Source organism: Argentina silus, assembly GCF_951799395.1.
Source record: "Argentina silus genome assembly, chromosome: 1".
Lineage (NCBI taxonomy): Eukaryota > Metazoa > Chordata > Actinopteri > Argentiniformes > Argentinidae > Argentina > Argentina silus.
The window spans coordinates 34,769,772-34,794,618 of record NC_139655.1 but is presented as its reverse complement, the minus strand read 5'-3'; the positions used below and the strand labels follow the sequence as shown (position 1 = coordinate 34,794,618).

The 24,847-nt window shown below is 42.0% G+C and overlaps 2 protein-coding genes across 3 annotated transcripts in view; both read left to right on the top strand.

Annotated features, from left to right (window-relative positions):
* Positions 1-137: 137 nt before the first annotated feature.
* On the top strand, positions 138-9,283 carry LOC310818287 (V-type proton ATPase 116 kDa subunit a 1; the record flags this gene model as incomplete). The annotated part of the gene is made up of 19 exons (XM_083689158.1): positions 138-254; positions 1,132-1,210; positions 1,290-1,387; positions 1,526-1,654; positions 1,839-1,954; positions 2,808-2,931; positions 3,064-3,146; positions 3,541-3,634; positions 4,129-4,341; positions 4,452-4,602; positions 4,736-4,869; positions 5,010-5,170; positions 5,321-5,414; positions 6,058-6,176; positions 6,620-6,827; positions 7,114-7,218; positions 7,977-8,094; positions 8,414-8,585; positions 9,202-9,283. The coding sequence occupies 19 exons, from the start codon at positions 138-140 to the stop codon at positions 9,281-9,283; spliced, it is 2,397 nt and encodes a 798-aa protein (XP_083545284.1).
* A 5,771-nt stretch (positions 9,284-15,054) lies between these two features.
* LOC310803792 (melanoma receptor tyrosine-protein kinase) overlaps positions 15,055-24,847 on the top strand; it is a 25,248-nt gene continuing 15,455 nt past the window's right edge. The window contains exon 1 of one of the 2 annotated variants that reach the window (XM_083668684.1): positions 15,055-15,304. In XM_083668684.1, coding sequence (XP_083524810.1) covers positions 15,232-15,304 — 73 coding nt within the window. In that variant the 5' untranslated portion in view covers positions 15,055-15,231. Of the gene's footprint in view, positions 15,305-16,132; positions 16,143-24,847 lie in introns of those variants that run through there. The other variant, XM_083668686.1, reaches the window with a different exon arrangement.

Here is a 24,847-nt window from a genome sequence, read left to right as displayed (position 1 = left end):
CTCAGTGAGTTTAGGACTTGTTTGACTAGTAGTTTTACTACTATCTTGCTGTTTGTTCTCAACTAAAGGTTCAGCCCAGGGTTTAGTCGGGTCTCCACAGTGACTTCAGGACCAGTTTAACTGCAGTAGGGTATGTCATGGATTCGTTCTTCCGCAGTGAGGAGATGTGCCTGGTCCAGCTGTTCTTCCAGACTGAATCTGCCCACTACCTCATCAACCAGCTGGGCCATCTGGGACTGGTGCAGTTTAAAGATGTGAGTAAACAACTTCTCAATGAACGTTCATTCTTGGGACGTTATGATTGCCATGGATACTGCATCTGTATCAGATTTTTTTGTGTGTGCATTCATAGTAATAATAATATATTTTATTTGTAACACGCTTTTCAGTCATACAATCTCAAAGTGCAAACAGTTGAGTGCAGTAAAAACAGAAACACAAACAAGACACGATTAACAGTAAGAATACCAGAAGACTTGTCTAAAGAGTTGTCTGGGCTGTCTTGGGGTCCCCTGTCATTATGCTCTATGAATTTACCATTATGCTGCCATGTATACATTTAATTGGTACAGTATAAATATGTGGGTAAAATAATCATGTGTTCAGTTGAAATGTATATTTTAGCTTAATGGTTTCTGATTTGTACATGTTTTGAAATGTGATAATTACACCTAAGGTAACATAATCGCATGAATCTAAAGTAATAACATGTTTGTTGTGTGAAAACAGCCCCTACAGAGCATAAATGTGTTCAACTATAGCAGTTAGTTTCTAGGTCACATCCATTTTGCTGCTCTCAGTCAGTCCGTCATGTATTGATTTCTCCATGTTCTCTGTATGCCATCACACTAACATGTTGATTAACATATGCATTAAGTTAAAATCATCAATCAACTGTGGAACAAGATAATAAAATCCTATGTGCATTCCATTTAGGAGTTCCATGAATGGCTATTCACACAAGGCTAATAGGATGGTGCCTGTAGAGTGTTCTGTGAAAGGTTTTTACCAAAACAAACCTTTTGTGGTTAGGACAATGATTCAAATGAGATATTCCACCACACTAATCTATTGCCACTACCTATTTTCATACCACTTATGATGATATCATATCATGATTGTTGTCTGCAGCTGAACCCTGGAACAGTGACTTTTCAGCGCAGATTTGTGAAGGAAGTTAAGAAATGTGAGAAGATGGAGAGAATACTTTGTAAGTATGCTGTCTTTAAGTTATATATTTGATCCCTCATAAATCCTCCATCCCTTCAACTAAAGCTGATATCAACCAGGGTTCTTGGAGAAGGAGATAACAAATTCCAAAATCCCTGTCCCTGGTGACTTCACCAGTGAGCAAACACCTTGTCCGAGGGATGTTCTGGAATTAGAGGTGAGCTGGTTGTTCTAATGTTTGGCCCCTACGTTTAGTCAATATTGGTTTACTGTGTCACTTCGATAACACCTCACATTCATTTGTAATAATACTGTAAATACTTGACCACATTGTTTGTGTGTATCCTACTTGTAGACTACATTTGAGAAGCTGGAGCAGGAGCTGAAGGAGATCAACGCTAACAGAGATACTCTGAGAGAGAACTTTAATGAGCTGCTGGAGATGAGATACCTTCTGGAGATGACTGATGACTTCTTTCAGGAGGTAACAAAATGGATGTCATTTATACTGTACCAATGAAAAGAATGGGACAACACAGTACAGTATTTCTGAGAAGCAAGGCGGCTCATGGTGGACAAGGTGGACTGTTACTGTAACACTTTCTGTCTTCTAAATGACAACATTAACACTGTAGACATTGTAAAGGATTAAGTGAATGTGTCTACAGGCTGAGTCTCAGTTGTCGTGCTCAGAGCTGCCGTCTGAGGACTCTGTCATCATGTCCTCCAGAAGAAACAGCCGACGTACCAGCTGCATCAGTACTGGTGGGCCTCTCAAACTGGGGTGAGCACCTCCTCTGGAAATATGTTATATCATTCTGTTTATACTATACTATATGCTCACTGAACACTTTATTAGGAACACTATACTAATACTGGGTAGGGCCTCCCTTTGCTCTCAAAACAGCCTAAATTCTTCGTGGCATTGATTCCACAAGATGTTGGAAACATTCCTTTGAGATTCTGGTCCATGATGACATGATTGCATCATGCAATTCCTGCAGATTGTTCAGGTGCACTTTCAAGCTGTGAATCTCCGATCTACCACATCCCAAATGTGTTCTATTGGATTCAGATCCGGTGACGGGAAAGGTCACTGAAGAACACTGAACTCATTGTCATGTTCATGAGACGAGTTTGAGATGACTTTTGCTTTGTGACATGGTGCATTATCATTCTGGAAGTAGCCATTAGAAAATGGGTAAATTGTGGCCATGAAGGGATGCACATGGTCAGCAACAATACTCAAATAGGCTGTGGCATTCAAGCAATGATTGATTGGTATTAACAGGCCCAAAGTGTGCCAAGACATTCCCCACCCCATTACACCACCTCCACCATGAGAAGGTGTACAGGTGTACCTAATAAAGTGTTAAGTGAGTGTATATGAACACAGTTTACACTGTACACTTAAGTATGACCTCTTTGGTGAATTTATTTATTTATTTATTCTCTGTTGTGTCTGTTGAGCTAACCTCTCTGCCTGCTATCATCATGTCAATCACTTTAGAATAAAATTATGAGGATAATGCATCAGATATAGCATTTTTCTAGGACTCAAAGACGCCTTATAATCGAAGTATAGTAGGGAAGTATAGAATAGATGTCAATAGAGGTCCTGTGGTCCATTCTGTCAGGTTTGTGGCGGGGGTGATGAAGCATGAGCGTTTCCCACCCTTTGAGAAGGTCTTGTGGAGGCTGTTCCATGGCAACTTTGTCCTACGCCACGCTGAGATCAAACCACACCAAGACTACATTGCTGTAAGGAACTGGTCACACACCACCATGTCACAACACAACACTCATCTACATATCTATTATGTGAATATCATCTAATTGTAGTGTCTCAACAGTTGTTTTTTAATTTGTATTATTTGTTGTTTATTTGTTTAGGAGGCTAATACGAAGAAGGATGTGTTTGTATTGTTTGTCCAGGGAGACCATGTCAGAGGGAAGATCAGGAAGATATGTAATGGGTGAGAAAGCCAAGTTATAAAACAAATTGAAAAGTTCTAACACAAAATTGTGAATGTTTACCAATTAAAAGAATAGGACAATATTTTATGCACTGATGTCATTTAAGAGCAGTAATGTGACTCATGGCTCTGACTGTTACTGTACAATACTGTATGTAAGGAGGATCTCCATACAGCATACTGCAGGAGAGGCTGGTGGTGGTAGAAATCAGAGGACAGGCTCATTGTAATGTATGGGATGCAATGAGGAATGGTATCAAACAGGTGTTGATACCATTCCATGCCTTACAATGAGCCTGTCCTCCGATTTCAACCTCCACCAGTGTCCCAACCATAGAAAATAGAACAGTGTTCTATCTCTATGGACCCAACTCTATGTATGGTTGTGTTCTAGGTTCCATGCCACTATGTACCCATGTCCCAACTCCATGTATGCACGGAGGGATATGAGAGCACATGTCAACATTCGCATTGAAGAGCTTCAGATGGTAACATTCCGCTGTTGAACCCATTCGCTATATAGCTAAGTTAGAAATGTCATTCGTTATGGCTACAGTACTGTACCAGTGGGGGCTGGTGGAGGTAGAAATCTCATTCCATTCCATGCTTTACAATGAGCCTGTCCACCAATTGCTACCTCCACCAGCCTCCCAACGAAGTATGGTTGCTGTTTTGCAAGCTCCTCCTCAACTTTGCATTTTCGTGTTAACTTCAAATGTTTTTGTGCATACTGTTTTGTTGACCATATGATAGTTGACCTATGACTGCCAAGCACTTTTGGCCTTATTTACACTTATTACCTATTGTGTTATGATTGTATTTTTATGGTTACATCCTGATATTTGCACTGTTGAGAGGAAGCGGGCAAAGTAAGCATTTCATTTGACAATTGACATCCTGTATCCTGTGCATATGATCAAAAACAAAAAACATCATGATCAAAAAACTGTGACTTGACTTTGACTTGATTTTCCTGTGGAAGATCCTGAAGAAGACTGAGGAGTTCCGTGCCACAGTCCTGACAGCTGCAGCAGCCAACCAGAGAGAGTGGACCACCAAGGTTAAGAAGATGAAGGCTATCTACTATACTCTCAACCTGTGTAACATTGATATTACCCAGAAGCTGATCGTAGCTGAGATCTGGTGCCCTGTGGCTGACCTTAACTCTGTACACACGGCTGTCATTAAAGGATCAGTGAGTACTGCTAACTCTTCCTTTGATTGGTCATGCATGTAGTAACCGTGCTGATCGGTTACGTAGTATGTGTATGTGTGTACATGCCTGTGTGTGTCTGTCTACATTAGGAGCAAAGTGGTTCCAGTCTCTGCCCGGTCCTGAATAGGATCCAGACGCAGCAGACCCCACCCACCTTCAACAGAACCACCTCCTTCACTGCAGGGTTCCAGAGCATCATCGACGCCTATGGGGTCGGAAACTACCAGGAGATCAACCCAGGTCAACGTACTGTAGCACTGTATATACCATAGACCTGTTTTAGTTTAGTTAGTTTGGTTTGTTAGTTAGTGAGTTAGTTAGTGATTTGCACATTTAGCTGTTTAGGTGAATGTGTGTTTTGTATGTCCCCCAGCTCCATACACCATGGTCACGTTTCCATTCCTGTTTGCGGTCATGTTCGGAGACTGTGGTCATGGTGCGGTCATGACCCTGCTGGCTGTCTGGATCATCCTACAGAAAGACCAATTCAGAAAATTAAAGAATGAGGTATACTGTAGTGACTTCTGACCTCTTTAACCAGGTACAATGTAGCAATTGATGTATTGTTGGGGTGGGGGGGGGGGGGGGCACAGTAATGGTACCAGAAGGCTGAGTCTCATTCTGATTGAACCCTCTCCTTCCCACAGCTCGTTGATGTCCTGGTCATGGGTCGTTACATCATCCTCCTGATGGGCATGTTTTCTATCTACACTGGGCTGATCTACAACGACTGCTTCTCTAAATCTCTCAACGTCTTCGGTTCCTCCTGGAGCGTCCGAGCTATGTTCCACCCACACGGACCGTGGACGTTAGTCTCTGTGCTGAGTCTAGGCCCAAGATCAGAGTGTTAGCCCACTGAGCTGAAGCTTAGACATTATGATGCTTATCATGACGTTAAGGGGATTTCTTCTAGTAATGGAACCAGGAACCATCTGTCTGTTTTGTTGTTTCCTCTCAGTAACAAGACGCTACATGACTGTGACCATCTTCAGCTGGACCCTGTGGTGTCCGGGGTCTTCTCAGGAAACCCCTACCCCTTCGGCATCGACCCTGTGAGTTCTCGATCTGCAATATCTCATGTCTATGTCCCTCTTAGGATATACACTCACGAGCACTTTATGAGGAACACCTGTACACCTTCTCATGGTGGAGGTGGTGTAATGGCGTGGGGAATGTTTTCTTGGCACACTTTGAGCCTGTTAATACCAATCAATCATCACGTGAATGCCACAGTCTATTTGAGTATTGTTGCTGACCATGTGCATCCCTTCATGGCCACAATTTACCCATTTTCTAATGGCTACTTCCAGCATGATAATGCACCATGTCACAAAGCAAAAGTTGTCTCAAACTGGTTTCATGAACATGACAATGAGTTCAGTGTTCTTCAGTGGCCTTCCCAGTCACCGGATCTGAATCCAATAGAACACCTTTGGGATGTGATAAAACGGGAGATTCACAGCTTGAAAGTGCACCTGAAAAATCTGCAGGAATTGCATGATGCAATCATGTCATCATGGATCAGAATCTCAAAGGAATGTTTCCATCATTTTGTGGAATCAATGCCACGAAGAATTGAGGCTGTTTTGAGAGCAAAGGGAGGCCCTACCCAGTATTAGTATAGTGTTCCTATTAAAGTGTTCGGTGAGTGTTCTACATGCTTATTTGATGATGATGATGATGATGTGTGTGCAGATCTGGAACATCGCCTCCAATAAGCTGTCTTTCCTGAACTCCTACAAGATGAAGATGTCAGTTGTAGTAGGAGTGGCCCACATGCTGTTCGGAGTGACACTCAGTCTGTTCAACTACATGTGAGTGTCACATGGGCTACAGTTAACATCGTCTTTGGTGTCCCCTTACTGTGCTCTGTTTAGTCATGTGGGACCTCTGAGATACATGCAGTACCTCACCCATAGGGTGCTTTCCTCAGACCCTAAGCCCAGGATCACACCACACATCAGGGGAGGCTGGTGGAGGTAGAAATTGGAGGACAGGCTCATTGGAACGGAATGAGGAATCGTATCAAATCGTATCAAACTTCGTTCCATGCATTAGAATGAGCCTGTCCTCTGATTTCTACCTCCACCAGAGTCCCCTGATGTGTGGAAAATAGCCATGGAATATAGCGGTTGGTATAAGTACAAAGAAATCATACATTTAATATAGTATAAAAAGCTTAATCCAACCTAATGCTCCCAAACCTCTATCACCGACATAATAGTGTAGACTTAAATCATTATTTTTTTCTCTGCAGCTTCTTCAGAAACTTCGGAGACATCATGATGCAGTTTGTTCCTGAGGTGATCTTCATGCTGTCTCTGTTCGGATACCTAATCTTCCTCATCATTTATAAGTGGAGTGTGCCTATCCGCTCTGACTCCGCCCCCAGCATCCTCCTCCTCTTCATCAACATGATGCTGTTTGACTACAGCTCCCAGGATGCAATGCTCCACACTGCACAGGTTTTGGGTTTCTGTTTTCAACCTAAAATGAAGTCCCCTTTTGTTTGTATATTCACCTTGCTAGAGGTATGGTTCCCAGGCAGTGGAGGTTAGTGGAGGTAGAAATCGCCTCTACTGTTCCCAGGATGTGCTGCATGCCTTTCCACTAAGTGGTAGAGTGTACTACTGTCCTCTTAATCACACACTGGTAACACAGAAATCAGTGCATCTCTTCAGAACATGCATCTCTTCAGAACATGTTCAGAACAAGTTTTCCTACTACAACATGTTTATTTGTCTGTAACAGAAAGCGGTGCAGATATTCTTGGTGGTTGTTGCTGCGCTGATGGTGCCCTGGCTCCTGCTGGTCAAACCTCTGATCTTGTACAGAGAACACATTAAGTCACAGCTGGTGAGTCTGGTTGAGTACACTGGACTGTTCGTGAGCTTCAGAGCTTCATGTATAGTAGTGGAGGCTGGTGGAGGTAGAAATCGGAGAACAGACTCATTGTAATGCATGGAATTTGTATGTTTGATACCATTCCTCATTCCGTTCCATGCATTACAATGAGCCCATCCTCCGATTTCTACCTCCACCAGCCTCCCCTGATCCATAGGATGTTTACGGTATTATGATAGAAGTTACCACATCATCGTATAGTAATAGGTAACAATAACACATTTGTTTCTGTTTTGTTGACTAGTTAACTTTTTAACAGAAAAGACAACTGAACAGATGAATTGTATTCCAACAGAATCCATCCACTAACAAGATACCAATGCAGGTGTTTGGGATCTCGAACCCTGAGTGCTCAAATGACAACCAAAAGAAACCCAAGGTACAGTTACAATTCTTAAACCACTCTATTTCCCAAAGTCCCAAATCGCTACTCCTGTAGATCTAAAAGAATTTGACAGGCATAACAGTTAGCCGAATATCCCAAGATGGCAAGGTGGAGCAATTACCATTGCGTATCCAATCCTCAAAGATCTATAGGAGTGGCAAGGGGGGGTAGGAGCTAGGTAATAATGGTTGATTTTGATTTTGGGGTCTCTTATCAGCAATATATAATATAATATAATTAGAATTCATCGACATCTTTACCGTGGTGCATATTATTTAGATATTTCTCATGACCCCAATGACCCCTCTATATTCCCCCATGGCAGGTGAGTATAGGGGATGTTTTTGTCTACCAGGCTATCCACACCATAGAGTACTGCCTCGGCTGCATCTCCAACACTGCCTCCTACCTCCGCCTGTGGGCCCTCAGTCTGGCTCACACTGGTAAGGCCTGACCTCTACTGGCAGACAATGGTACTACTCTGTAGAAGACGCCTAACCCTTTGTCTCCGTAAACAGACTGGGATTGCACCTTAAAAAAAAACACTCTATTCAAGAGTGCTGAATACAGATGAAAACTTGATAGCGAAAGGCATAATAGCTGACATGACATTAACACGAATTTCCAGGGTATATTGATCAACTGTAAGATCACTTATAGTATGTTTTGTTGCCCTCTCTGGTCCTGTTGGGAGCAGGACATAGACAATATACAGTGCGTTTCCATTATAACAGATTGATAACATGTTATTCTGTTCTGTAGAGCTCTCTCATGTGCTGTGGAAGATGGTCTTACGGGTGGCCTTCAAGGTGACCTCAGGCATGAGCTCTGTCCTGCTGGCAGCCATTTTTGCTGTATTTGCCACCCTGACCATTACCATCCTAGTGGCCATGGAGGGGCTCTCTGCCTTCCTCCACGCCCTCAGACTGCATTGGTAAACTTAACCAAAACCTAACCATACCTAACCTAACCTAACCTAACCTAACCTTACCTAACCTTAACCTAACCCTATTATAACCTAACCTAACCCTGTTCTCACCTAACCTTAATCTAACCCTATTCTAACATAACCTAACCCTATTCTCACCTAACCTTAATCTAACCCTATTCTAACCTAACCTAACCCTAATCTGACCTAACCTTAACCTAACTCTATGCTAACCTAACCTAACCCTATTCTAATCTATCTTTAACCTAACCCTATTCTAATCTAATCTAACCTAACCATAATCTGACCTAACTGTAACCAATTCTAATCTAACCTAACCCTATTCTAATCTAACCCTATTCTAACCTAACCCTATTCTAACCTTACCTAATTTTAACCTAACCCTATTCTAACCTAACCTAACCTTTGTATTCTACAGGACTCCATTCACATACAAAACTCCGCTTGAGGCCTGAACTTGTTGACACAACTAAAGCAACAATGACAGAAAATAGCACACAATATTTAGACAAATCTACATTTAACAGTAAGAAGATAAGTCAACTACGGATATGGCTCAAATAGTAATCTGTTGTTGTTATGTCTTACTTGTGTTTTATAGGGTTGAATTCCAGAACAAGTTCTACAAAGGATCAGGTTATAAGTTCACTCCACTCTCCTTTGACACTCTCAACATGCAGTGACTACAGATGAACCAACCTGTGTGCAGTAACTGTACTCAATCTAATCCACTATTCACATAGATACAGTATGTGTCATTATGTTAATCATTGACTAGTATACGTGAATGTATTCTTCCTAGTATATATTATGTCAAATCTCAATTACGGTTAACATACATTTAGAAAAGTAAGGTTAGGTTTAGTCTGATGTGTGGTCCCTGATGTGTGGTCTGATGTGTGGTCCTGTAGAAGAGCTGGCCCATCAATAGATAGCACTGTAGAGCAAAGATGTGTATTGAAAGTCTATAAATGCCCACTGCCTGTCTGAGCTTAATTAGAGGACAACACCACATGAGTTATTCATACAGATTCAGCATGTACATAAATCAGTATACATGCACATACAAACATCTGTGCAGTGTGCATGCATTACCTCTTGATGGCGCCAAAAATCCATTACTCAGTCATGGTTCACTCATTTTACAAGCAAGCAGCATTCAGCAACAAAACACTAGTTCCATCCAAAGGTGTGCATGCATTTACATCAACTGCCTAAGACATTGGCCAGTTATGGTAGGATGTGAGCTATGTCAGACAGCCTCAGATTTCCATTTATAAACACGTGGTTGTTACAGAGACATTTAGAGTTTTTGCATGCTCAATGTCTAAATGCAAAGCACTAATGATCATCGATTTTTTTTATTGATAATGATGTGAATGCAATCTAATACACTAGCCATAGTGTTGGTCTAATAGTATCTGTGAAAAGGTCTTCTTGTAAGGATTCTTGTAAATACTATACAACATTAAAATCAAATTCAAATCCTAAACCAACACGTGTATCTCTTGCCTTGCAAAGGTTTAACATGTAGAGTTGACTAATACATCTCTGGGTTCGAGGATAGTTGATCCGTCTCCCCTCCTCTCTGGCATTAACTAATTGGCCCTGAGAAGTAAAAGACCATCGCAGAGAAGCGCTTGAGTGGTTCTCTGGGGGCTAAATTAGTCCTTATCTGAGTTATTACTTTATGTGCATCATTTAATTAATCTCAGTCAAATGTTACTTGAAAACAATGGGTATAAACAACAGGAATACCCAAACAAAGGAGACATAAAGGAATTGATTTGATGAGATACAGCTGTATCTCATCAAGCCCCATTGTTTGAATTTCGATTGTTAACTGATGGGTTGTGAAAAGTGAAGACAATGTTGTGGAAACACCTCATTTGGCTCTCAACAGCTCCATCAAAACAAAAGATATTCCATCATCACCCTCTAAAGAGAGCAGAACACTGGGGAAACATTAACAGTATATGACCACAAGAACAAAACATATTCATCTTCCTATCTTCATCAGATCTTGATGTTATCAGTCCAGGGCCAAAGAGCATCTAAGGGTTGGTCGTGTCCAGTGTGCTGTGTAACGTGGTGTTGGGTCCGGTCTGCTGTGTAACTGACCGTGTGTGTCTGTGGAACCCTACTGGTCACAGTGGAGGCTCTGGCTTTGTTCCATCCCCGACGTCTGCCATGGGGTTATTCTGGGCACGGACGCCAGAGGAGGCTGGTGGAGGTAGACATCGGAGGACAGGGCTCATTGTAATGCATGAAATGGAATGAGAAATGTGGAATTCCACCTTCCTCCTCTACTTCCACTAGCCTCCCCTGATGGACGCACAGTATGGCTGGCCAAGGCTCCTCCACAGTACAGTATTTCCCCCATTGGATTGAGTAGCCTATGCATTGGTCTGACAACTCTGCGCTTTCACTACTCAGCTGAGGCACTCTGTCACATGGCTAACGTGAACAAGAATGACAGCTTTAAAGCAATGAATGTGTTTTAGCAAAGCTGGCGGTTTGGTGAGTCTGGTGCTGAGTTGGTTTGTAGATTTGCAGTAAGTGGCAGTAGAGAGGTCAGGTGAAAGCAAGTGAATTGAATGGGGCTTTAAAGGTGGTTGATGGAGTGTGAGAGCAGACGTGGTCACCTCACCTCTCTACCTTCATCTGCTATTCCCAGCCAGGACCACTTATTCCACTGGCTGAGCTGCTTGTGGTTCACGCATGGTCGAACTCTACAAAGGGGTAGCAATTTGGAGGGTTATTTTGTGTTAGTTTTTAGTTTGTGTGTGTGTGTGTGTGTGTGTGTGTGTGCGTGCGTGTGCGTGTGCGTGTGCGTGTGCGTGTGCATGTGTATCTGTGCGTGTGTATGTGTGTGCGTGTGTATGTGTGCGCGTGCGTGTGCGTGCATGCGTGTGTGTGCGTGCGTGCGTGCGTGCGTGCGTGCGTGCGTGTAGTGTTCACGAAGCGTTCAACTGAAAGGCTTTCTTCAATTGAATAGTGTGATTAAACTGATAATGAAAAGTTGAGCAGCAGTGTTGTAACATGTTGAGAGGGGCATGTTCAGACACTGAGTCTCACAGTATGAGATCCTGAAGGAAAACAAAAAGAAAAAGACAGTTGACCACCATGTCGACACAGCACACAGCACACAATAACGTACACTGTTAGAAGAAAGTGACTCAACACACGTGTAAGGCGTTTTGAAAACATAGAAACCTGTCAGCTAAGAGCTGATGTTTGAATGGTGTTTAAATGTAAACCCTCCCCTAAAAAAGTGTTAAGATACACTGTATAAAGGAGAAAACATGCTTCACTGTTCCATTACTTACGCAGGGCACACTGTATATTTATATGTGTGTATACAGGAACTATCAATTAATCTACGGTACATACTTACTGGTTATGCACACACACTTGATTTTTTAAATATGTTTTTAGGGCATTTCTGCTTTATTGGGATGGAGACAGTAGAGATTGACAGGAAGGATGGGAGAGAGAGGAGGGATGACATGCAAGATAGGTCGAGGGTCGGAATCGAACCAGGAACCTTGCAATTATGTGGCAAGCGCATTAGTGTGTTAAACCAAGTTTGCACTTTTTCAGTTGACTATAAGGTAGAGTTTGTTGTTTGAGATCAGGCATAAACCTTTATTGATCTCTCTTTATTGACACTGCACTTACTTAATAAATTACTTTCTTTCTTACTTACTTACTTACTTACAACTTCTTTCCAGGTGAGCCCTAGCCTGGTCTTAAGGTCAGCTTTGGCAGTTCATCGCCAGGTCATCTTTGGTCTTCCTTTCTTCCTCTTCCCCACCAGAGACCAGTACAGAGCCTCTTTCGTGATTGAACGTGATGGTTTTCGTAGTATGTGTCCAATCCATTTCCATCTTTTATTTGCCAGGTCCAGCATGATGTCCTCCTGCCTGCATTATACTCTTCTCATTTGGTTTCTGATCTTCATGGGCCATCTGATTCGCAGGATGATGCGAAGGCATTTGTGGTTGAAAGCTCTTCATTTGTTTGTTATTTCTTTTGTGGTTTTCCACAACACTGCATCATACAGAAGAAGTACTGTCTTGATGGTTGAGTTGACTAGTTGTATCATTGTTTTGAGTGAGATGATGTTGGATCTCCAGAAAGGTTTCACTGACACTGTACTCATTGCATGGAAACCTTTTGGCAGAGTCATCCAATCATACGGATCCTGCGTTGTACTAACACCCTGGTTATTATGATCCAGATGACCTTGACTAAGGCTGCTTTCACATCTATGGTTTGTTTACTTAAGTCTGAATCAGGGTTGACATTATTACTTCGTTGCATTTGGTTCAGTTAGGTTTCAAGGATAAGTGAATGAAGAGGTGGGGAAATTAGCTATGAAATGGTAATGTTCGTTTGGTTCTCAGGAACTCGTAGCTCCCAGTTGGTGAAGTCACAACTCACAACTGAAGTCACACGACATTTAATGCATTGGAGTGCTTTTGAAGTGGGTACAACTCTGCAACCGATGAGATTTTGTTTGCAATTTATAATGAACATTAACAAACTACAAACATACATTATACATACATGTGTCATTGTTAACAATTCAATATGTTGCTATTCAGGTTACAGTGGACATGTCACAACTCGTAAACTCGGGTATCATCATACTGGTTCAAGCTTCCCATTTGGAACTCTGCCTTGAGGGTCTTTCTACTGGGTATTTCCCACTCGGGAACACGTATCTCAGAGTTTTCTATAACTGCCGACGCACCATTAATCCAGAATTTAACTGCTTGTAAGGAAATTTGATCAGTGATAATGCTATCAGACAAGTCTGTCTAGTAACCATATGGGAACAATAAATAAGGGGCCTCAGCAATGTAGTTGTATTTGAACTGCCTTTCATTACCAGGTATACTCAGTGTACCGTACAATACTATTTTGCCAATAAACTTGTTTCTTGACTAAACGCTTTTGGAACTGCAAGCCATCTTACTTCACAAGGGTGAAATTCTTATGTTTCAGTTAAGATTTTCCACCTGTTCAAAATCAGCATGTGTGACTGTTTCTTTCTGGTCTGAAGGCCCTTCAAAAGAAATATCATTCACTTCCACCTAATGTACAACAATGGAAATCCATTTTCCATTAGGCATAGTACTCAGAAATGCATTGTTTGCAAAGTGATCAGCCATGCACATACAAAGACTTTTAAACAAGAAAAAGGACCGGGAAAAACACTTGAATAATAAATGTAATACATTTACAGTACATCAAAAGTCCAGAGAGTGACCTCCATGTTTGGGCCAAGCAACAACACAGCAGACTTCCAAGTCTAATGTTATGAAAGTACTGCACATTATATCAACATATCATTAAGAGTGTTTGGAAACTTCAGATGGAAGAGTGTCCGGCTCCAAAAAAAAGAGGTGTTTCAATTCTGCACATGAAATGATTTGAAACATTATCGCATGGGTGCTCAAACACCTCTAGATTAGAGCTTTGAATCTCTGAGAGGGGCTTCACAACTCTTGATTTATTGGTGTAATAACACACTGCGTCATGTTTCATACATCCTAAAACGTCTCAAAACCTTCACAAAAGTAGTTCCAGTGTGTTGCATGTGGGGCCGTGTAGCCGCCTGTACTGTGCTTGCACCATCAGCCTGCAGTTACCTGAGGTGAAGGGTTCAGACTTGTAGTGTGGGAACATGTTTCCTTTCAAATAGCTGCATAATAGTATGCCCAATTGTTTCTATAACTCTTGTCATAAATATGCCTTCTGAGAAAGCTATTCAGCATGTATATGTTACATCAGATGTTGTGTTTAAAGATGTACATTTCATTATTATCATTAGCATAATTACCCCCGAAATGTTTTTAAAAATATTCAAAAATCTAATTCCAAATACAAAATGCAATACTGCATGTTCTATGCAAAAAGGCAATACTGCATGGTTTATGCATTATTCCGAATTTGATTGAATTTCTTTTAACATGACAACGGTCCCTCCTAAAGACCTCTTCATCCCCACTACCCCCCTGTACAAGTTTCTCTCCTGTTATTTTAAATAAATAAATAATAATTCTTCCTTCTTCTAACATTGTGACTGCCTATGGGCCCTGGTCCGAGCATTCATTATTCTATCTTCTGATGACTGATGGATAGATGATTCACTTACTTAAACAAATGTATTTGTTGTAAGTCGCTTTGGATAAGGGCGTCTGCTAAATGCCATAAATGTAAATGCAAATGTTCTACAAACTGGAGTCCAACATTTCACACGTTCAAATTTGCTGTTGACAGTGATGAATTTATGTGCAAACAAACAACTTAAGGAGACGTTATGTGTTATTTGCATGCCACGGATTGTGACAATGCAATGTGCTACTTCTTCCCAAAACGGTCCTCCCTCCTTCCCAGTGACGTGGAAAGAGTTGAAAGTTGCCCATACTGCTTTAGCGGAGAATGAAGAGAGGATTGAACCCTCAGCTGTCAGAGCAATAAGAGGAGAGAGCGCTAATCCCACCTATAGTACACCCACAGACCGGCCGAACTCAAAACGGGAGTAGATAAATCCATTTGTGTGTCCTAGATAATGGAGAAGTTTCCTCAGCGATTTCATTGAAGAGCACAATATCAAACCATGCGACCTGAAGCTGGAGTAGTTCTTGCTGCCCTACTCAGCCTGGGCTGTTGTCTGACAGCGGAGAGGATAGGTAAGATTCTGTCCCGTCTTTGCTGGTTTTGGAGGCGAACTTTTATGGAAACGCCATCATCAAAACTCTGTGTGAGCTTGTTTTACAAGAAGGAAAATTCTCCAACAATGAAGTGCTTCATTGTTTATTAGCATATATAAGTAGAAATGGTAATCACAGCATGTTATATGAAACTCCGCATATATCCGTATTGCTGAGTAGAGTATATTAGATTAGATTAGATTCAACTTTATTGTCATTGTGCAGAGTACAAGTACAGAGACAACGAAATGCAGTCCTGGAGGCATTAGTTAATTGTCGAACTAATTGTTTTAACACAACCCAAGCAGAACATTTCCTTTCTCCAGGAAACCATTAAAAAGCTATTGTAACACCTTTTTGAAGTGACAATGACAAATTCATTTATGGGGAATTTTTGGTAACGTTTCTTCAAGTGACTTATTTTATTATTATTGTGATTTACAAGCCTCTCTTATTAAAAGGTTCTATCCCTACAGTGTGTACAACGCTATTTCTTGTGAGAGCAGTACATTTCATCATATTTGTTGCAATGAGAATTTCATAACATTTTGTAGAATTCCCACTAGGACTAGAGTTGCTGTGTCCGTCCCTCCCTGTCCCTGTCTTAATAGTCTTGGCACACTAGTCACTGTTGGGCGAGAGGAGAAAGCTGGTCCTTAGTTCTGCCAAAGTTGGGTCTCCCATCCAGATGGCTCTGAGGACAGACAGACAGACAGACAGACGGGGTTCCCCACAGTGGAGAGGGGGGCCAGTATACCTCATGGTGCAGGGACGACCTCTCAACCCCCTTGCTTCTCTCTGCAGCCCAAACAACACTGTCAGTACATACAACACAAATAATGATTATGGTGGTGATGTTTATTTATTTATCCATTTCCTCCAGCCCAGTGCTTTTTACAACAATTCCACTAATAAGTCTAATTTATTTGTAAATTAGTAGGAGTAAAAATAGATGAAGATTGTGTTAATGTACCACAAAATACTTCATTTTTGGTTAAATGTATTTGAATGAAGCTACAACAGAGTGACATTATATTCATGCTGTATTAACAAATTAATGTGTGATTTAGTGAGCTTAGATTCTTCTCTTTTTGGGTGGCTACATTTTTCAATTAATATAAAATGCTGACATGATGTTCCTGTAATTTGCAGGCCTCCCATCAGTGTGAGATGAGGACTGTGTTATTGTTCATTTGTGATTTAGAATAGCTGACAACTCTATCTCTTTGTCTGCTGTCATACAGCAACTAACACAAAGGGTAGGGTGAGGGGGGACCATCTCTCAAGGCTCACACCCAGATACTGGATGGTTCATGTCTGCATCAGATTACCATCAGCCTGCAGTCTGAATTGACAGGCAGGTCTTCCATCCTATAATGTATCTTTCAGATCTCGGGTGTCACCGTGGCATTATTCGGCCGTTACACAGGTTGGTCAAGAGCAAGATGTTTTTAGAAGAGTTTAGGGTGATAGCTCTCATCTAAAGTATTAGGGTTTCCAGTGCCAGCTCTCACATCTCTCCTTGTATGCAAGGTGTTCTGACCTGTTACAGTAAAATGACATGGGTTTTAACATGACTCTATTGTCAGCTGTATGCCCTGCAAGAATACCTTACTTCAATCAATGGAGGTTAGTAGAGGTAGAAATCAGAGGACAGGCTCATTGTAATGCATGGAATGGAATAAGGAATGGTATCAAACACACGTGTTTGATACCATTCCTCATTCTATTCCATGCATTACAAGGAACCCGTCCTCTGATTTCTACCTCCACCAGCCTCCCCTGACTTCAATAGTATAATAAGAAAGTTACAAACATGTAATAATATTTAAACAAGGTCACAATGACACATCCATTGTCAGGTATAAATTGAACACATGAATTGGATGTGATTGAATATTCAACATTCAACTCTTCTTGAATAAATATTCGTCTTGCCTCGCTGCCAGTGACGCCTCAGTAGTTTGGTCGTATAGGGAGCCAGTTCTGTGTCTGTCGGTCGTAGACTACTGTGGAGGTGTTGTGTGACTGATAGAATGGATGGTATTGTTGTCTTATTCTGCTACTTGACTCTCAGCTGCACCCGTCTGCATGTCAGGGTAATGTCATTGTGCTGAGGGTCATCACGGCCTTGTTTTGGTCTATATGAATGGTGAAATCAGCTGTTACATATTAGAAAGTTGACATTTGAGGAGAAGGCCTTCTTAGTCCAGGTTTGAAATAGCCTACTTAGCATAATTCCTTTCTCTCTGTAAAGCACAAGGTTGGATCAATCACACGAGACAGACTGTTCACCACAAGTGAACACATTGGATTACAGCAAAAACTACAAAAACTGAAGGTGTCTACGGATTCAAGTCAGTGTTAGGGCCTCTAATCCAGCGGATGCTAGACTACTATCCAACAATCCTGTAGACAAATTATTAGAATTCCTCAGATTCCAGGAGGTTAAGACTCTTGCGGTACTTGCTACTGTAATAGAGGTGTTTATATGGCTGCATGGCCAAAGCTCTGCACACCAGTAGTACAGCTCACCTAGCAGGCTGGGAGTGAGCTGGTAGGACATCACGTACGGTAGACTACAGGAATCAGCATACAACATCTGACATCAGCTCTAGAGGCACTTTCTAGCCACATTGCGCATAAGACTTTATGGCTGCTTGCTTGGGTTGTGGTGTGCAAATTCACAATTCACAAGTTGATGTAATAAAGCCATTGGGAAAGAATAGTCTTTGTATTACAGAACATCAGTTCAGTGGTCTGCAACCATTTCACTGTTCAGTGCTCAGCTTTGACTGGAAGCTCTTTTGTTATGGTTTTCACAAAGACGTGCACCACGTGTCTCCATTCAATGCAATGCCAAGACAATCAACACTTGGCTTGAGATGTTGCCCTCTTGCATATCAAGAAGCTTAGACAAGAAGCCCGGGTATGATTGAGGTTTCAGGGTAGAACCATGCACATTAGGAAAAAGGAAACTTTTTCTATCAACAGATTAGTTAAAGTCTAGCCGAGTTAGGTTCAAGTACAGAATACATCCGTTGGAATGGCATTGCGAGGAGAGCTCAGTAGAAATGGTTAAGTCAGAGAGTGGTAGTGAGTTTTATGTCTCAGAGGCATGTAGCATCATGTCCACTTCCAGAGCTGTTGTATCTCCAGGCTGACACTAGTTGCCAGTTTCTCAACAGCCGGGGCAGTATGCTGCAGCTCCTTCTCCCAGTATGCTGCAGCTCCTTCTCCCAGTATGCTGCAGCTCCTTCTCCCAGTATGCTGCAGCTCCTTCTCCCAGTACGCTGCAGCTCCTTCTCCCAGTATGCTGCAGCTCCTTCTCCCAGTATGCTGCAGCTCCTTCTCCCAGTACGCTGCAGCTCCTTCTCCCAGTATGCTGCAGCTCCTTCCCCCAGTATGCTGCAGCTCCTTCTCCCATAACTAAATTCACTTACAGATTCACATACCTTTTTGTAGGTCACCTAGCAATGGTCAACCTTGTCTTTATTATGAGGAATGACAATGTGTGTGGGGGAAAGATTGCATTTTATTTCCATGTCTTGGAACAAGCTCTGTTACAAGTTATAACAAGCTGGAGACCCCATGACAGTGAACTGGAGACTATTCAATCTGTCAAGCAATATCTTACTGAGTTGTTTTATTTACTTCATGACTTGGCTCCCAGGTTGTTGACCTGTTTTCGTTTTCGTTAATCTACCAACCAATACCCTGGTAGTTGTGTCTTCAGCAGTAGGTCTAATCAGCTATGTGCCTGAACAAGGCCACTGTGTCCAGCGTAGGTATGTTGGTATTCAGATACAGGGTGAGTCTGTCATCGTTCTGGCTGCTCACAGCTCTGCTCTTTCGCCTCGACTACATGTGGACTGTGTGTACTCAATTAGTCCATTTTGAGAATTCGACGCAGTCTAAACAATCAAAAGACAATAAACACCACATTGTTTCTCATACTGCCTTTATGAAGACAGAAATCAATAAAACACTTGTCAACCATTTAAGCATTTAAGCCTGGCCTGTTATTGAATATTTGAAGAGTGAACAAAGCTCCATTGATTTCATATGTGAGAATATCTGACATGAATATCACGTCACCTCAGGCAAGGTCACTAAGGAGTGTGTCTGTTCTATAACACTTACCACCGTTTCGTTGGATGTCATTGACTTCTTTTGGTCAAAATATGCATCAACACTCTGGAGATTCTGGAATTTCTAAGGGTCTTTTTCTCTAGTTTATTGCACAACCTTTCTGTTGTTATCTCCGTACACTGACAGGTCCTATTTTCCCAAGGTTTGATCTTCTTATCTGCTAATGCATGTCATCATGAAGGTAATTTATGGGACAGGCTTTGCTGGATCAGTGTACATTAGACAATACTCCTCTTATACCACCAATTACAATGCTAGAATTGTATTAATGTATGTGTGAAACGTCTGTAAATAAACAGCATCTTTGTTCTTTAGAGTTTATGTATAACTCTGGTAAGGCATAGATGGGCTAATTTTATTGGTGTTGCATTTAGTACGAAAGTAAGATTTGCCAGTTAAAGTAGAAGAGTAAAGTATACCATCTGACTCGTCTTTAGTTTCAAGCAGCTCATGGTCTTCTCTCAGTGTCAAAACATGGAGCTCTGTTTATGTCAAATCAAGGTCAACACAGGATACACTTTGTGTCCATGGAGGCTGGTGGAGGTAGAAATCGGAGGACGGGCTCATTGTTATACATGGCATAGAATGAGGAATTATATCAAACACGTGTCCTGTAATACATTACAACGAGCTCCTCCTCCGATTTCTCCCCTGTGTTGTGTAAATCACTCTTTAGAGATGTTTTATGAGTCATATGAATATGAAACCTGATGTTTACATTGCAGTGGCTTCTTGGAGAGATGATCCGACTTGTTCTATAGACACAAATAAACGATTCTGCTGAGTGCAGACACTTATTAGATCTGCCAGACTGAAGTGAGAGGCGTTTCTGTATGTCCTCCATATACCACTTTTCATTATATTATCTTGTTTAAGACGCTTCTAACTTCATTAGTCAAAATTCAATATGGAGATTGCTGTTGGTACACATTTCTGTCATTGTGTGTAACATTTCTGGGGACCAGTGATCGGAGACGGAATGTTCTTGTTTCTACGTAGATTCCGTGAAAGACAGGGAGACACGATCTAAAGCCGTATCTCCAATCTGAAAGGGGTTGTGAAATTCCTGGGTGAAATGAGACTTCCTCTTTCTTGGTTGAAGCTCTTCATGTGCAGTTTTGTTGTCATATGCAGAGTATTGAGGCCGGTTAAGCAATCATCTCAGAGAAATATGCTGTGAAAGATGTACACCTGATAAAGAAAAGGGGAGGGGAGAAAGAGAGTGTTGTTTGTTGAGAACCTCCTTCTACTGGTTCAGAGAGTGAACCCTCCGAGGGTTGTTCTAGCACAGGTGTCAGGTTGCAGGTGAGTTTTGTGAGGGACTAAATTTGACCTGATGTTTACACTGACAGGCCTGGGACATGACAGACAGATGATATGTAGGTGAGGTACCATCACTAACATGCCACAATGGCTACATCTCCCTGCCAATGACGGGGAATGAACCCAAAAAAGAGTCTGTCTAGAGTGATGCATTTGTTTATGGAATGACAGTGAAGGAATTACACTGTTTTATCAATATACCTGACAGTGACTCCTCTGCCAGTGAGTGTTTTGAGGTTGTGATGTACATCAGAAGTGGGGTACTACTGTATGATGATCAAGTCAACTGACATGTTGTCCTGTTTAAACAGCACCTCTACCTTAGTCAACTTGGTTTCCTCTTCCCAGTACCTGAGATCAGATTGTTCGTCCTTGTAGCAAAGACATTTTTTTGTCCTGTTTAAACAGCAGAGTCACTAACCGACCTCTACCTCAGTTCAGTGTTGACTGTGGAGGTGTCTTGGTTATCCGACCTTTAGACTAGGGTCACCTGGTCACGCCATTTCCATTTAGACCCTCCCATGTCCAATTCTCTGTACCCATCTCCAACATCTCTGTCCTGCCACAGTAAACATTCTAATCAGCTGGGGTTTGTCAGAGTATAATGTGCATAACAAGATACATCTTATTCAATGTTTCTCAACCCTTGGACTGTGGTCAGGCACTGGTCCCTAAGATGTTCCTGCCTCTGTCTCTCAGATGGTTAGCTGGAAAGATCTATCTAGATTTTGCATTTCACTGTATACTTGTATGCACGTGACAAATAAAGAATCTTGAATCTTGAATCTACTCAGTTGTAGAGGGCTAGTTTTAATATACACTGTTCTCCAAGGCGGTATACTGTGTATGATACTGTTCTAGCGTCATTCAGAGAGAGAAGAGGTCAGTCGTGTGGTGAAGACAGGATAAACACTTCTGAACTCATGTTCTCTTCCGTCTCACGGTCGATATCACACTGGTGACGTTCAGTGGTGGGCTTTGATGTGGATGATCTGCTGTAAGTCCTATTGATTGGTCCCTGGTACACCTATCGATCTACACCGCATAGGACTGTGTGTTTGTGTGTGTTGCCCCCATAGGGTTCATCTGACACAAACAATTGACTTCCAGAGATACAGCGACTTTGCATTAAACTGTAAGGTACAGGCATCAAGACTGGAGCCCTGATGCCTAAGATTCTTTTTCATGAAGCTACTTGCAAAGGAAACGTCAAAACCAATGTTTGTAAAAGTTGTCTATTGATATGCCAATAGACGTGCTACGACACAATCAATTATCAATCAAGTTCGTTCCTATTTAAGTCTCAGGACTTCAGCCTGAAATTCCAGCTAATGTTCAGGTTATTTAAGGAAACCATGTGACTTTGAGATCCACACCCAGTTAGGAAGAAAGAGATCCGGCTAATAGAATAAGTGTTGTCATAGGTAACAGTAGACAAACATTAGGATCCTGGTGGTAATATACCAACCTGGACACCTGACCTTCCCAACCACTGTCACATCAACACGAGGTCACGCCAGACACAGACACTGTCACGCCAGACAACCATAGACTGACTACAGCTCAGATATATTGGCACCCAGGCTAGAAAGATTATTCCTGTGCCAGTCTTGTGGTTTGCCTGGTCCCACTGTAAACACAATAGAGAGAAGATAGTGTGGACTACAGAGAGAGAGAACAGAGAGGATGGTTGGCAAGGGTTAACTGCTGGACCAAACCAAAGAACAGTGGGGGGGGGGGGGGGGGGGGGCGGGTCAGCATTGAGAGGGAGTACAGGACAGATATGATGGATACGTTGGCCAATCGCTGAGCTGTGTGTGTGTGCGGGTGTGCATGAGTGTTAGGTCAACATATTATTATCTCTCATATACACAGCTTAAATATTGTGTAAACACACTGAAATACATATGTAATATGTAAAGTAACTTTCAACTTAAAGATGTCAGTGTGGAATGTGAGTGGAACCGCAGGCGATGTTCCCAGGGTGCGTTGCTACAGCAGAGACCTGTTCAGTCAGATACTGCATCTCAGGTATTCTTCTCTCGGGGTTGCCAGGGCTAGATAGGTGCTAGTACAAACTAGGGCTAAGTACACACTAAGACTAAGTACAGAGTAAGTCTAAGTACACTCCAGGGGCTGTATAGTGTATACATAGAGATATACACTACGGCGGAAGAGGTCTGTATAGGGATAAGTACACACAACAGTGAACTGTATCTGGTGGTGAAAATGGAATGATTTCACAAGCGGAACGGGGAAGACTTACTCTGTCCAGGGGCAAATTCAATGCTGAAATACGCTCTAAAACTCGTAAAAATACGTCACAAACCATAGACTGTAAAACATAACATAACAGAATGGAAACACTTTGTCATTTTTTTGAGACAGGTGTCAGTGTGTTATCATTGCTGGCTACATCAAATCTGAGTGGTAAACATATTCTGATTTGCCACGAGATTTACTTAGCTTTTCAGGTTAAAGGAAATTGAGTAATGCATGAGTAATTTACTTGAATTTACCGTTAATTAGTTACTGTTCAGATTACATTTGGTAGCAATCATTACGCTGACAGCTGTCTCCAGTTTTGGTTCACATTCTGCAGTTTGTGATGTATGGAGTTTCATAGCCGGAGGGTTCCCTCCCATTTCCACCACCTACTATATCTATCCAGACTTATTACATCTGTTCAATTAATGTCTGACTTGTTACAAACATGTGGCTTTGAGACGACAATGGAATGATTTGAGAGATGTGGTCAAGACTCAATGGAGCTATGGAGTGTCTGAATGGTGATTCTATTAAGGAGACACAGACGGGGTCTTCAATGGTAACATAATTGGGAGATTAGCCCTTGAATAGGAGGTCAGTAGGTGTGAATTAGAGTCTAATGATGTAACTCTCCAGGCCTGTGGTAGAGTCACACCAGGGCATGTGAGGCCAGTTATTATAGTTATTAGATCAGGGATACTCTGGCAGAGGGGTTGGAGGCATGGCAGAGATAGGATGGAGATAGGATAGAGTTCAACACCACATGTATTTTCAGCAGAAGTCATGTATTAAACTGGAAGTTCATTCCGCTCATTCCTTCCAGACAGTTAAAAGAGACACGGGTGATGAGCCGCCCACACACACACACACACTCTACTCACCATGTTTCCTGTGTGAATGAATGACTTGGACCCTGTGTGTGTGTGTGTGTGTGTGTGTGTGTGTGTGTGTGTGAACCCACCGTTCAAACAACCCCAGTATGAAAGTAAAGTCTCTCTTATCCCAACATCCAACCACTGACCTCTCAGTCCTTCCTCTCCCCCCCCCTCCCTCCCTCTCTCTCTCTCTCTCTGTCTCTCTCTCTCTTTCTGTTCCTCCTCCTGTTCAGAGGAAATATGGCACAGTCTCAGGGAATTCCACACTGCCTTGTTAGGAGAAATGAGGGAGGCAGGAGAACAGAGAAATGGAGAGAGGTGAACTCTGTCCATGTATGTAGTACACATGGAAGATATGACCTACAGCCTGGGTAGAGCCCCCACCGTACTAGGTTAGGGTTAGGACATATATCCAACATCCAAATTTCAGGTAACAAACCTTGTACTTCATTATGACACAGTTGTCATTAAATCTCAACAGGAGCCTACTGGCGGTATGTGTGTACTACACGACATGGCCAAGCTCACAGAATGAATGAGTCATTTGTTTGAGAAGAAGATTGCAAAAATCTGTTTTATACGCACGTGCGCACACAAGCAAGGTTGAATCCCAAGGCCTCCCCCCAACAACAAAAACATCGATCGGACCCCCCTCCGATTTCAGAACGCAAAGAGAGATCAAAATAACAGATTATTTTCTAACTGATTAAACTTTTTTGGTGTTGCCTTCGGCTTGTTGAGAGACTACAAATGTTGCGAAGTCAGACTCTTATTCGGGAAGACTGAGGGGAAAACCAGCTACTGCCATTATCTCTCAGTTTGCAGAGTAAAGTAAAGGCTCAACTTTGATTGCGTGTGCACCCACAGCGCTAGCCATAACGGAGGGGAGCGAAGTGTGTGTGTG